Below are 14,153 nucleotides of genomic sequence, written 5' to 3'. Positions count from 1 at the left end.
GTGCCAAATTAAGGCATCCTTGTTCTGTATGTTGGAGAAAGCAATGGCACCCCACTCCAGTACTCTTGCCTGGAAAATCCCATGGATGGAGGAGCCTGGTGGGCTGCAGTCCATGGGGTCTCTAAGAGTCAGACACGACTGAGCGACTTCACTTTCACTTTTCACTTTCCTGCATTGGAGAAGGAAATGGCAACCCACTCCAGTGTTCTTGCCTGGAGAATCCCAGGGACGGGGGAGCCTGGTGGGCTGCCGTCTATGGGGTCGCACAGAGTCGGACACGACTGAAGTGACTTAGCAGCAGCAGCAGTTCTGTATGTAGCTCTAGCCACAAGGAATTCTTTGGGAAAGCAAGTACTTTCAGCTTCTTTGTGGGGAAGAGGGCTTTGCTTCATAAGGAAGGGAATTAGTTATTAATATGAAAGTAGTCTGGGTGATGAATAGTCAAAAAAGACAAATGTAGGTGAGATAGATGCAAGAAAAGGACAGGAACCGAAGATTTTTGTAACAGCATCTTAAAATAATGCTTAATTTGTTTTGACTGTTGCAGCTGGAGATTAAGGTGGAAAAGAAAATGGGTGATAAAGAATTAAAGTAAAAATATATCCTCAAAAATGAAGCTCTTACATATTATTTAAAAATACGCTATCTTCAAATGAATATATGTATAAGAATATATCCATAAGAACAATGTATCAACATATAATATAGAAATATTTAATAAATTATAATTTTTATTAAATAAATTTATTGTATAAATAAAACAATAGTAATTATATTAATAAAATACATATGGTCTATATAATTAAAGGGGCTTCCCTCGTGGCTCAGATAGTAAAGAACCTGCCTGTAATGTGAGAGATCCAGGTACGATCCCTGGGTCGGGAAGATTCCCTGGAGAAGGGATGGCAACTACTTCCGTATTCTTGCCTGTGAAATTCCAAGGACAGAGGAGCCTGGTGGCTACAGTCCATGGAGTCACAAAGAGTTGGACACGACTGAGTGACTAACACACATGTACAATTAAAACAAATGAGGTTACTTTCATGAAGGAGAGTGCTCATCAAGCAAAGCCCCATCATTTTATTTTGAGATAAAAACATCACTGTTTGGTTGTAGAACTATTCCAGTCTTTAAATACTAAATCCACACATCAGTTCTCCAACTCCCAGCTCTCTCTTTCAGATACTGTTCTTTGATCCTGTGGTATCTCCTGCAGGCCCTGGACTCATCTATAGTCTAATTATCACCTCCCTCCTGTCTTCATTTTCCACCCTAACCAGGCTTGAATCCAAGCTCCATCACTTCAACCCCTCCACAGGACCCCCTTATCCAAAATCCCATTTCTGGAAATGTGTGGATGAAGGCACACCCACTATGCTGGCTCTTAGGTAGGCAGCACTGCTAAACCACTTCCAGAGGATCTGATAAAACCTTTGTGGCAAGCTTGTGATCTTTTGACTCTTTACTAGAATGTAGCTTACAATGGCTTTTTTTCTTTTGTTTGGGGCATAAACACCTAGAGCAGGACCTAGTAAAAAATGGGCATCCAACAACTAATGCTGAACTGAATTGCAGACATCCAGAATTCAATAAGCGACTAGATGACTTGAGAAGTCACTCAAGATTCGAGTATTCACAGGTCCTGGGGAAGATGGACCGCAGGGAGGGTGGGTCTGGAAATTGGACTTGACGTGGGGATCCAGATTAGACTCTGGTAAAGCAACAAGCTTGCTTGGAAATCAAATTGATGAGCTCGGGTAACCCCTGGTGGGCACACTGTTTGGGGATGCTGCAGACAAAGGAATTCCAGCATCTGTGTCTTTATTGTGCAGGATTCACAGGCTCATCTAAAATGAAAGAATCAGATAAGACAGTTCATTACTTTTCATCAACACAAGGTCCCATCTTCTCCTCGGGAGCTCCTACAGCTTCAACCCCCATTGATGGAAACAGTTCAAAGAGTTGACCAGCTGGGAAGTTTTCTGGTGTTCAGAAGAACAAGCGCTTGGCCTCCAGTTACCAGCGGCAGCATTCTGCTCAGATCAGGCCCTGCCGCTGTTAACAAGACTGCTTTTCTGGGTAAGAGACAGCGATACTAGGATTTTAACCATCTTAGACTCTTCTTAGGTTAGGACCACAGTGCAAGTTAGACATTCCTTCCTTTAATTTCTATGTCAAATAGATTAATTGTAGACTTTTTTTTTAGAAGCCTAGGGGAATGAGTTGTTGAGACAGCCAAACCTAGGGCACGCCTGATTTATCTTCAGATAGGAAGTGAGGAGATTCTACACAGAGTCAGGCTATAAAAAGCCAAACAGGCAGTTGGAGAGAGGCGCCCATCCCAGGCGCTCTTGGAGCTGTGGTGACTGCCTGGATGGTTGTTCACAGAGCAGAAAGTACTTGAGAGAGAAGGGCTGGAGATAACGAGGGGATTTAGGTCCTTCTATAAAAACAGCAGTTTCCAATCAGAAAATCAGATGACAGGTATCCAGCTATCCAACCCACAAAGGGCAAAGTCCCCCGCCCTGGCAGAGTCTGATTGCTGGCATGAAGACTGGCTAGAGGTAGAGTGAGCCCTTTCTAGGTTAACATAATCCGATGGACACAGGACACCTGCCACTCACTGCAAAGTGCTTCACAGAGCTTGCTGGCTGCATTCATCTGCTTAATAAAGCCAGAATCTGAAACAAACCCTCTTTACCCAGTTTCTCAGAGCCCTGTTGCAGAGAACGTGCCTTTAATTAGAGCCAGAATGCACAGTGGTGGGGTTCAGCTGTACTGTGGTTTGGCGCTGCAAGGCAGAAAAGTTACCACGTATCTTCCCAGGCAAGCAAAATGGAGATGGTGTTTCATATCAGATATCGCTTCGGGAAAAGAACGTATTGTGGCTGAGAGAAACGATGCGAAAGTTTGGGTTAATTTTTGGTTTGTGTCCTTTAATAACAGAACATTTAAGTTTGTTTCTGAGCAGTGCAATAATTGGAATATTTAGACCTCACAATAACAGATCAGGGTATTTTAGATATGAAGAAACTGAGGCTCAGGGAGGTTGAGTAACTTGCCCAAGGTCACACAGTTACAAATAGCAGGACTGGGATTCAAACCCAAGTTTTTAAAGTCTTTTTTTTATTTAAGAACTCATTGTCTGAACTTGTGTGCACCCTTGAAACATGTGTTTTGGAAGGAGAGGTTGCAAGTCACTGTGTCCAACAGCCAAGGAAGAGAAGAAAAGGATCATGCTGTGAGATCAGTCTCTGCAGACAGCCTTTAGGCTCTTGAGTTGAGATGTGTCTCTTTTGAGGATCTTTCCTCCAGTGATGTATAAGGCTGTTCCCTGCAGCACTGTTTTAAAACAGAGTAAAAACAGGGAAGCTACTTGTCCCCAACATGGTAAAAAAAAAAAAAGTGAAAGTGTTAGTCACTCAGTCGTGTCCAATTCTTTGTGAACCCCTGGACTGTACCTCTGTCCATGGAATTCTCCAGCACGGTAACCACCTGACCATTTAAGAACCAGTTAACTATAGTTTTAACTATACAGCTCACTTGCAGTCACCCAACACAATTATATAGCATGCAACATAAATTATAAGGATTTTAGTGGCAATGACACAAATCTTACTAGAAATGAAACTGATTTTCTCAAGCCCAGATCTTGTCAGAATGTAAATGGCTATTCATACCAAATGATATCTTTTTCTTGGTTGGTTGGGAGCAGACTGATTTTACCATGGATACTCTGCCTTGGTTTTACTGAAGTTTTGTACTGTAGGGTTTGGTGGAATTGGGAGCCTAATAGATTCTGTTCTTATTTCAATGTAGATTATTGGAATTGCAGATAGAAGTAGTCAGATTACTATGGAACCAGATTTACTAGACCATTACTAACATTTAGAAAAAGCTATATCCATAATTTTTTTTTTTTTTTAAGATTACAACTCCTTGATTTTAATAAAGAACTCCCACTAGGTGAATTTCCAGATTTCCTTTTTTTCATTCTTCATATACCACTTTATGGGGTCTATGTCATTTTTATTGCCATTATTTTTTGTTTGTTTTAGTTGAAAGTATATATTCTGAGATCTATTTAATAGGACTTTGAGAGTTGTATGAACAACGAGTAAAGGGTTTAAAGCAACTTAGATTTAAAAAGAGAAAAACTGGAAAAACAAATTCATGGTGCAAACACATAACAGAGTACTAGGCAGCTGTGACACAGAAAGAGACGATTCCACATGTTCTGACACGGACCAGTCATCAAGATGTGACTGGAAACAGCAAGGTGCAAAGCAGTGTGCAGTTTGTTACCATCTGTGGGAAAAGAAGGGAAAGAAGGCCTACATGTATGTTTTGTTTGTACAGACAGAGAACATCTCTGGAAGAACATAGGAGGAAGCAGCACCACTCGTCACCTCTGTGCAGGGAAGTGCCACTGGGGCACAAAGGTGACAGGCTTTTCACCCTAGGTCCTTTCGTACCTTCCGATTTCAAAACATGCAACCATATTACCAGATGATTTCAAAACATGTGACCCTATTACCAGATGATTATATGCAGATGACATGATTTTTTTTTAACATTGATTTATTGATCTATTTTTGGCTGCACTGGGTTGTTGTTGCTGCGTGTGGGCTTTCTCTAGTTGTGGCAAAGAGAGGTTACTCTTCGGCTGTGGGGGCTTCTCTTGTTGCAGAGCGTGGGCTCCGTAGTTGTGGCGCACAGGCTTAGCTGCTCCAAGGCACCCAGGGATCTTCCTGGACCAGGGATTGAACCGGTGTCCTTGGCATTGTGACATGAATTCTTAACCACTGGACCACCCGGGAAGCCCGGCACGATTCTGTACATAGAACACCCTAATGACTCTATAGAAAATTACCAGAACTTATAAATGAATTCAGCAAGGAAGGATACAAGATTAACACACAGAAATCGTCTGCATTTCTTTACACTACCAGTGAAATATCACAAAAGTGATGTAAGAAAAAAAACAATACCTTTCAAAAGTCACACTCCAAAAAATAAAATACTTAGGAATAAACCTGACCAAGGAGGTGAAAGACTTCTACACTGAGAACTATAAAACATTAATAAAGGAAACTGAAGATGACTCAAAAGAAATGGAAAGATATCCCATACTCTTGGATTGGAAGAATTAACATTGTTAAAGTGGCCATACTACCCAGATCAATCTACACATTTAATGCAATCTTTATCAAATTACTCATGACATTTTTCACAGAACTAAAACAAATAGTCCTAAAATTTTATATGCAGCTGTAAAAGACCCAGAATTGCCAAAGAGATCTTGAAGAAAAAGCAGCAAGCAGGAGGCATAACCTTCTCAACTTCAGACAATACTACAGTAAATTAAAACGGTGCAGTATCTGCACAAAAAAACAGACATGTGAGGCTCAGTGGAACAGAACAGAGAGCCCAGAAATAAACACACACACCTACAGTCAATTAATCTTTGACAAAGGAGGCGAGACTACACAAGCGGAAAAAGTCTCTTCAGCAAGTGGTATCAGGAAACTTGGAGACCCACATGTAAACTGATGAAGTTAGAACACACCCTCTTACTATACACAAAAGTAAACTCAAAATGGCTTAAAGACTTAACCATAAGACATAACACCATTTAGGACTTCCCTGATGGCTCAGAGGGTAAAGTGTCTATCTACAATGCGGGAGACCTGGGTTCGAGCCCTGAGTTGGGAAGATCCCCTGGAGAAGGAAATGGCAACCCACTCCAGTACTCTTACCTGGAAAAATCCCATGGATGGAGGAACCTGGTAGGCTACAGTCCATGGGGTCACAAGGAGTCGGACACGACTGAGTGACTTCACTTTCACTTTCATAACACCATTAAATACCCAGAAGAGATCACAGGTAAAACATTCTCTGACATAAATTGTACCAATGTTTTCTTAGGTCAGTCTCCCAAGGCAACAGAAATAAAAATGATGCAACCAGGAAGGGGTTAACTTTCAAAATATACAAACAGCTTATACAATTCAACAACAAAAACCCCCAAACAATTCAATCAAAAAATGGACAGAAGACTTAGACGTTTCTCCGAAGAAAAAATACAAATGGCCAATAGGTACATGACAAGATGCTCAACATTGCTAATTATTGGAGAAAGGCAAATCAAAATTACAATGAGGAACCACCTCGCACCGGGGTCAGAATGGTCATTATTAAAAACTCTACAAATAACATGTAAGAGAAGATGTGCAGAAAAAGGAACCCTCCTACACTGTTGGTGGGAATGTAAGTTGGTACAGCCACTATAGAAAAATGTGTTGAGGGTCCTCAGAAAACTAAAAATAGAATTGCTATATGATCCAGCAATCCCACTCCTGGGCATATATCCAGACAAAACTCTAATTCAAAAAGATACCTGCACCCCTTATATTCATAGCAGCGCTACTCACAATAGCCAAGATATGGAAACTAAATATCCACTGACAGATGAATTGATAAAGATGTGATACATATATATAACGGCATACTCCTCAGTCATAAAAGAAGAATGAAATAATGCCATTTGCAGCAACATGGATGCAAACAGATGTACTTCAATCATACTAACTGAAGTAGGTCAGAAAAAGAAAGACGAATCCCATATGCTATCACTTAAAGGTGGAATCTAAAATATGACACGAACAAACCTACCTACAAAACAGACGCATGGATGCAGAAAACAGATTTATGGTTGCCAAGGGGAAAGGGAGTAGGGGAGGGGCTGGGCGAGAGGCTGGGGTTGGTAGATGAAGCTACAATATAGAGAACGGATAAACAAGGTCCTACTGCACAGCACAGGGAACTACATTCAGTGATAAAATATAATGGAAAAGAATATTACAAACAGAAAGTATATATAACTGAAGGCAATGGCACCCCACTCCAGTACTCTTGCCTGGAAAATCCCAGGGGCGGAGGAACCTGGTAGGCTACAGTCCATGGGGTTGCAAAGAACTGGACACAACTGAGTGACTTCACTTCGCTTCGCTTCGCTGCAAAGTAACAACACTGTTATCAATTGTACTTCAATTAAAAAATAATAATAATAAAAAAACAAAAATAAGCTGTCATAGCTAACCAGGATTTTTGGAGTTGGTCTTTGGACATGAGTCTACCATTTCCCCAGACTGTCAACTTTTCTGATAAAAGCACCTCTCCCTTATAAAAAAAGTATTTATCTGTACAATTCTAGAAATATTTATATCCCATGCAATGTATAAACAAAACACACAGACAGGGGATAAACAGGAGACTGTTACATCAAGATGGTAGTAATCTTCCTTCTATTTCTCCAGAGTTTTTTGATTCGGTTATAATGGCTATTTTTTTTTAAGGTTTTAAAAAAATTTTATTTTTTATTTATTGGGAGGATAATTGCTTTACAATATGGTGTTGGTTTATAATGGCTATTTTTAAAGTATTATTTTCTATGTTTAACTTATTCTTCCTTGACAGCACCAGTATTTCAATCAGTAATCCTGTTGAGAAAGATGGACGTGAAGACTAGGGACACTAGAATCCCAATATACAGAAGATTCAATAATGGAAAAACCTACCATCGCTATGAAATACCTGTAATATAAATAAAGAACTACAAAGAAAGGTTCCATAGGCAGGCAGTAAAAATGGAGAGGAAAATACTTTTCCATCTGGAAACAAATCCCTGAATGACATAATGCACAACCAGTTTCCTACTGGAGCTCCTTGTTTTAAATAACTACTCTGCAGCTTCCTGTGTTTTCCTTCCTTCTCATCACTGGTAACCAAGGATACCACAGGTTTTCCTACGCTTCTGTTTCCCAAACATCAAACTAGTTTTGTTTAAAACAGGAAAGCAGCAAAAGAGAAATGGCTTTTAATTTTTTTTTTTTTAAAGCATATCAGGTTCTCAATCATGCCTGACATTAGGTAAAACAGATACTTTAGGTAAAACAGATACTTTGGAACTCCAGCTGAAAGAAGGGAATTCACTCCATCCTAAAACCAGGAAGTGGTGACTCATCTCTGAAATGAAAAGGAGACACGCCAGTCAGGGGCTTAACAGAGCCATCTGCTGCGGTCAGGATCTTGGGCTTGGCTTCTGAGGCAGACATTCACTTGAGTATATCATCTGATACAGTGACTTTCTTGGTTGCGATTTATGAGCTGCCAGTGTTTACTTGTGAGACTGTCTGGAGCTGGAAGGAAAGGAAGATAAATATACCAAAGCCCAGCTGAGCAACTGATCGGTTTTACATTTTATTTTCAGGAAATGACATCTTGTTTTCACAAAGAAAAGGTATGCCATCCTCTCAAATAGAGGCTGCCTTTGCCTTCGGGGGCAGCAATAGGGGTAACACCCAATTTGTCCCAAACAAATGTCAACAGAGGTGCTTCTGAGGTACCCAAACAATAACAACAACAAGTTTAAAAAGTACAACAGATATATATAACCCATACAACATGTAGTGAACAGAGTCTCTCAAGGACCCTGAAGCAGTCGGGGCTTCAGACAATGGTGGCAGCAGGGACGGCCCAGGCGGAGGCTCGTGATGGAGGGTTTCCTAACTCATTCTGTCCCAGTGGGTCCATCCCACGCTCTCAGAGATGCCCAAGACCGTCCAAGAGAATCTTCCAGACCATCTGAAGTTCCCAGTGCCTTGCAGTCTGTCCACACCCCTGGAGCACTGTCTTCAGAACAATCTCTTTCCTTTGGAGACAAGGGAGAGAGAGAGAAATAGAGGAGGAGCCTGCATTTCCTTCCTTGGCCTCCCTGCTGCCCTCCTCAGGCCTTTCCCCACACAGCAGCCACGGTGAATCAAGACACAGATGTGAGGTCACATCACTCTGCTTACAGCCCACCCTTCTCTTCTTCCAGAGTAAAAGTTGAAGTCCTTCCAAAGGCCTATAAATCCCTACTCAGCCTGCCCTCTGCCCAACCTTCTGACCTCACTTCCTGTTCTCCTCCCCATCGCTCATTCCACTCCCGCTATGTCGCCTCCATGCTGTTCCTCCAAAACCCTTTCCCTAGACAGCAGCATGGGCACCGCCTTTAGAACTCCCCCCAATACCACCTTCTCCTTAGTGACTACCCTGACTACTCTATCAAGGACTGCCAACACTCTTTCCATCACTCCTGGCCCCTTTCTTGCTTTATTAGCGAGAAACCACAAATCACATCTAACTAATTAGATTTTCACTTCTTCTATTCCTCATACCTAGAAGAGTGCCAGGCACAAAGCTGGTTCAGTTAGTACCTTTTGGAGGAAGGAAGGAAATACATATACAGCAACAAGCAGGGAAGAGATGCAACTTCAAAGTCTGTCCAGAGAGGGAGGGGGTGGGAGGGGCTATTCACTGGCCTCTAGTGTTTTCCATTAGCTTCTGCTTCCTTGATCCCAGAGAAGCAGGGATCTTGCTTACACCAAGGGCAATCTCAAGACTTTCTTTGAGATTAAGGTGTGGAATGCTTTGGAAGGCAGATTGAAAGGGTTATTACATTTATATATAAGGGAATAATAAGGGTTATGGAGGAGACATCCATCAAGGGACAAGGCAAGGAATGACAATAAGTGACAAAAGAGAAGGGAAGGAAAAAGGGAGGGGCAAAAATGAGAGGGTGGTGATGGAGAATTTTTTTTTTTAAAGCTTCTATTAACAAATCTGATAATTTTTGATCCCATGATAATTTTGCAAAGGATAAATTTTTAAGAGTCCAGCATTATAAACTGTGAGTGCATGTATGTGGACACCTGCCCCCACCCCATGCCAGTCTTGCTGAGAGCCACTTTATCTTAGACAAACACTGTCCTTATACCAGGTGGGCATGCTGACTTCATGCACGTGACCTTCTAGGTTCTTGGTGCAGGACTGGGTACTTGCTGGGAATCCCCTAGTAGTCCAGTGGTTAGGACTCTGAAATTCCACTGCCGCAGGCACTGGGTTCAATCCCTAGTCAGGGAAATAAGATCTCATCTGCAATCCACACGGTAGAGTCAAAAAAACATAAAACATCTTGGTAACAAGTATTCTCTCTGGATGAGGTCAACTTGGCAGACACTGTTACTGCTGCCATTCCCTACATAGTCCTTTATGAGGCTCTGTCTTTCAACAGGTGATGATGGGTAATAACCAGGGAAAGCCTGCCAGGTGCTCTCTTCAGAGACAGAGTTTCTCCTGTCCTGTGTCTGGATCACACTCCTCCTAGCCTATAGGAAGCCGGCAAGAGCCATAGGCTATGTGATCTCACCTGGGCCAATCTTCCCAGAGACCACCAATCTCTCACAGATTCGGGAAAGCTGTGGTCCATAAACCTTTCTCCCCACCTCAACACCCCCGAAAGGCCATGGACAACTCCCACTAGCAGCCTCACTTTCATATTATAGTACCAAGGGAGCTGGGAACTGCAATTTGAAAAAGTCTCTGGACTGAAAATCCCTGTTCTAAAGGACTGGCAAGATTTTATTCTAGATAATTTGCTTTTTTCTTTTTTGAGCACAACCCAAAGAAACTCCGAGGGAAAGCTTAAAGTGAGAATGTTAACACTCATGTGAACCGACCAACACTTAATGAGAATAGAACAAACGGGGAAGGGGGGGCAACTGACAGAAGACAGCTCCAGCACCTCCCCAGCTCATGTCACAAAACATCTTTCCTTCAGAAAAACCTCATGTCAATATCCCAGAGGGCTGCAATTACTCACGCGACACGTGCTTAACATTCATTATCCGCCCCAGCTCCAGGGCACCCTTTCTCCAACACAGGATCTGGCACCCTAAACTCTCCTCCTCCTCCCCTCTTCTGGATAATCTGGCCCCACAGACTTTACTGAGGATCTATGGCTAATCAATCATGAGGCATTACTCTCCCATGGGGATATGGGCCTTGAAGACACCAACCAGCCAGGCAGGCCTGGAGTAGCACTGCTCTTGGTGAAATCAGACAGGCAGACCCTCCTCTCCAAACCTGTGATAAGCGCTCCCCTACCCAGGAGGAAAAGGGCCCTGCCAGTGTCAGAACAGTGACAATTACAGGCCTGCCAATTCTAGTTTCCAGATCCTACATTTGGTCCTTTAAAAATTCCCATGCACTGGGGATTAAACCGGCTTTCAATTGGAAAAGAAGGGTGGTATCTGAACTGAGAATTTCCTCTAAACTCCACACTGCAGCCCACTGAAGCTGCTGATGGCTCTGGCACCTGTTTCCCTAAATCAGGCCTCAGCACCTCCGTCTGTCTCTGGAGAAAACCTCAAAGCTGCACTTGCTGCGATAACTGCAGAAACCGAGACTGCTGCCAGAGCTGCTCTCAGCCAGTGCGTGCATCAGGCAGGCCAATCCGGTTTACTTTGTCGGCTCCCAGTGTCACCAAAAAGGTACCTGCTTTAGCCTTCGGAGAGAGAAGAGGGGTCTGATATTATCCACCTTGCAGTATTAACTCTGCGTGAGAGGAGTCACAGATGAATTTAGGACACAGGGTCCTTCTTTCTCTTTCCAATGGCTGCATGCATCTACCATGCTTGGACTTTTAAGAAGAAACCTAGTCAGCGGGCTGGGTGAAGAAAGTCTATATGGGTGTGTGGAGAGAAAGGAACCCTCCTCCACTGTTGGTGGGAATGTAAACTGGTACAACCACTATGGAGAACAATACTGAGGTTCCTCAGAAAATTAAAAAAAGAGCTACCATAAAACCCAACAATTCCACTTCTAGGTATTTATCCAAAGAAAATGAAAACATTAACTCAGAAAGACATATGCACCCCCAGTGTTCACTGCAGCATTAGTGACAACAGCTACGATACAGAAAGAACTTAGGTGCCCATCAACACATGAATAAAGAAAATACACATACATAAATACATACACACACACACAAGGGGCTACTACTCAGCCATAAAAAAGAATGAGATCTTCCCATTTGCAACAACATGGATGAACCTAGAAGGTACTCTGTTAAGTGAAATAAATCAGAAAGAAAGGCAAATTCCATACGATTTTACTTAAATCTGGAATCTAAAAAACAAATGAACAAACATAACAAAACAGAAACAGACTTATAAATACAATCTACAAAGAACAATCTGGGGGTTTGTGATAGTGGGAATGTGGAAAGTGATAGCAGAATGGGTGAAACAGGGGAAGGGAATTAACTTCCACTTACAAAATAAATTAAGTCACAGGGATGTAATGTACAGCATAGGGAATATAATCAGTAATACTGTAATCACTTTGTATAGTGACAGATGGTAACTAGACTTATTATGGTGATAATTCTGTAACGTATAAAAATATCAAGTCACTAGGTACATCAATTTTACTTCAAAGAAAAAAATAAAAATCATAACATCCAAAAACCAAAAAGCAAAAAAAGAAAGTACATGGGTATCGCCACCCACACACAGACCCAGCAAACTTAAGCTCACAGGCTTGGTCAAATCTGGGTTCCCAGGTCAGCATTCCTCTCAGAAAGGGGAGAAGAAAACAGAAGGCATTCACAACACCTCAGCAGACACCTCCTAAGCCTCGGCTGTCCTCATGCTCCTCTGGCACCATACAGACCTTGTGTCCTGTTTGGGCCACTAAGCAGGGCCCTGCGAGGAACAAACAGCTCACTGCTTCTCACACCTCTGTGCTTGTGCTGATTCCTCTGCTTGGAAAGCATCATCCCTAGAGCCGTTGGAACTCAGTTCAAATGTCACGTCTTCTGTGAAGCTTGTTCCCATACCTCCAACCTGTCCAGGTCAAATTGAATGTCCTCTCCTCTGCAGTTTTTTCAGCACCCTATTATGGAACTTGCACGCTACCTACTTGCTTTTCTGTCTCCTCCACAGATTGTGAGAGCTGAGATAATACCTTATCTCTTTATTCCAGTGCCTAGTGTAATGTTTCTATAAATGGTTAAGGACTGATGAGAGGTGGAGAGAAACAGCAACGGATTCTGCCAGAATCAAGTGGCTCCTAGGAGGATTAAAACACACACACACACACACCTATAGGGACTCAAAACTGGGCACAAAGTCCAATAGCACATAATTGTCAAAAAAGCAGAAAATACTTTGACTTCAAAGAGCCACCTGAGAGCTGCCCTACCCTCCCAAAGGTCAGAATGTCTTCCTTGGGCAAAACAGGCTCAACACCTACCCTGTGACTGGTCTGCTGCCCCTGCAATGGCTCACCAACCAAGGGCCAATTCCACACTACAGCTGCTTACAAGTCAGCATCAGATTTCTGGCCTGATTCAAAGAGGCTGATATTTGCTGAAGGGCTAGGAGAAAGAAAGCAATAGACAGAAGATCCTGTTCTTAGCACTGTGGCATTTAAGCCTTTGGCTTCTCTTAACTCAGAAAAGGGTACATCCAAATACATACATGAACATGGCTTCCCGATGGCCAGGTGGTGGGAAGCACCTGGAAGGGCAGTGAGCTTTTGATTCTTCTTCTCTGGCCCTTTATGTGCAACCAATTGACCTCTCAGTACTCTGAGCTTTCCCAGAGGGTAGAGCTGTATAGGATTTCTAAAGGGACTGAACATGATAATCAGATCTACCCTCCTCCTCTGAACTCTCATCCCTGCCTAATAACCAATTCTTCTGATCCACTAGTTTCCTTGTGCTTTGCCCCAGGACACATTCTTTTGCCACAAGGACATTTAAGTCTCAAGCAGAGTGGCTCTGCAATCCTCAACAGAGCAGGCCCCAAGTGTGATGAGATCACTTGTGTTAGAGGAGCAGATACTCTCTATGGGAGTATGGTTCCTTGAGGAAACTCACCCACCCCCACTTCCCTAACCTCTTTATTCAAAGTCTCTCCGGCAAACTTTTTTATTAGGACGCACAAAGTTAACATGCTTCCCTGGTGGCTCAGAGGTTAAAGCATCTGCCCACAATGCGGGAGACCCGGGTTCAATCCCTAGGTGGGGAAGATCCCCTGGAGAAGGAAATGGCAACCCACTCCAGTATTCTTGCCTGGAGAATCCCATGGAGGGAGGAGCCTGGTGGGCTACAGTCCAGGGGGTCGCAAAGAGTTGGACACGACTGAGTCATACTAGTACTAGTAAAGTTAACATAGTAGGATTAAATTAATCTCTTTTTGGCTTAACGTTATGCCCGATTTGTGTAGTTAAGCTGTGACTCTTACAGATAGAACCTATACCTC

General features: G+C 42.7%; 1 protein-coding gene across 30 annotated transcripts in view; it reads right to left on the bottom strand.

The window, feature by feature from the left end:
• Positions 1 to 1,035: 1,035 nt before the first annotated feature.
• RNF8 (ring finger protein 8) overlaps positions 1,036 to 14,153 on the bottom strand; it is a 44,319-nt gene continuing 31,201 nt past the window's right edge. For 14 of the 30 annotated variants that reach the window (XM_086371495.1, XM_086371507.1, XM_086371501.1 and 11 more), the window contains one exon: positions 8,250 to 8,713. In XM_086371495.1, coding sequence (XP_086227621.1) covers positions 8,697 to 8,713 — 17 coding nt within the window. In that variant the 3' untranslated portion in view covers positions 8,250 to 8,696. Of the gene's footprint in view, positions 1,848 to 8,249; positions 8,714 to 13,140; positions 13,265 to 14,153 lie in introns of those variants that run through there. The other 16 variants (XR_015153142.1, XR_015153140.1, XR_015153143.1 and 13 more) reach the window with 2 other exon arrangements.

The sequence above is a fragment of the Bos grunniens genome, chromosome 23 (genome assembly GCF_055505025.1).
Source record: "Bos grunniens cultivar Pamir isolate PY7600 chromosome 23, Bosgru_T2T1.0, whole genome shotgun sequence".
Classification (NCBI taxonomy): Eukaryota; Metazoa; Chordata; class Mammalia; order Artiodactyla; family Bovidae; genus Bos; species Bos grunniens.
Note: the sequence above shows the minus strand (reverse complement) of the source record. Positions and strands in the feature narration are given on the sequence as shown.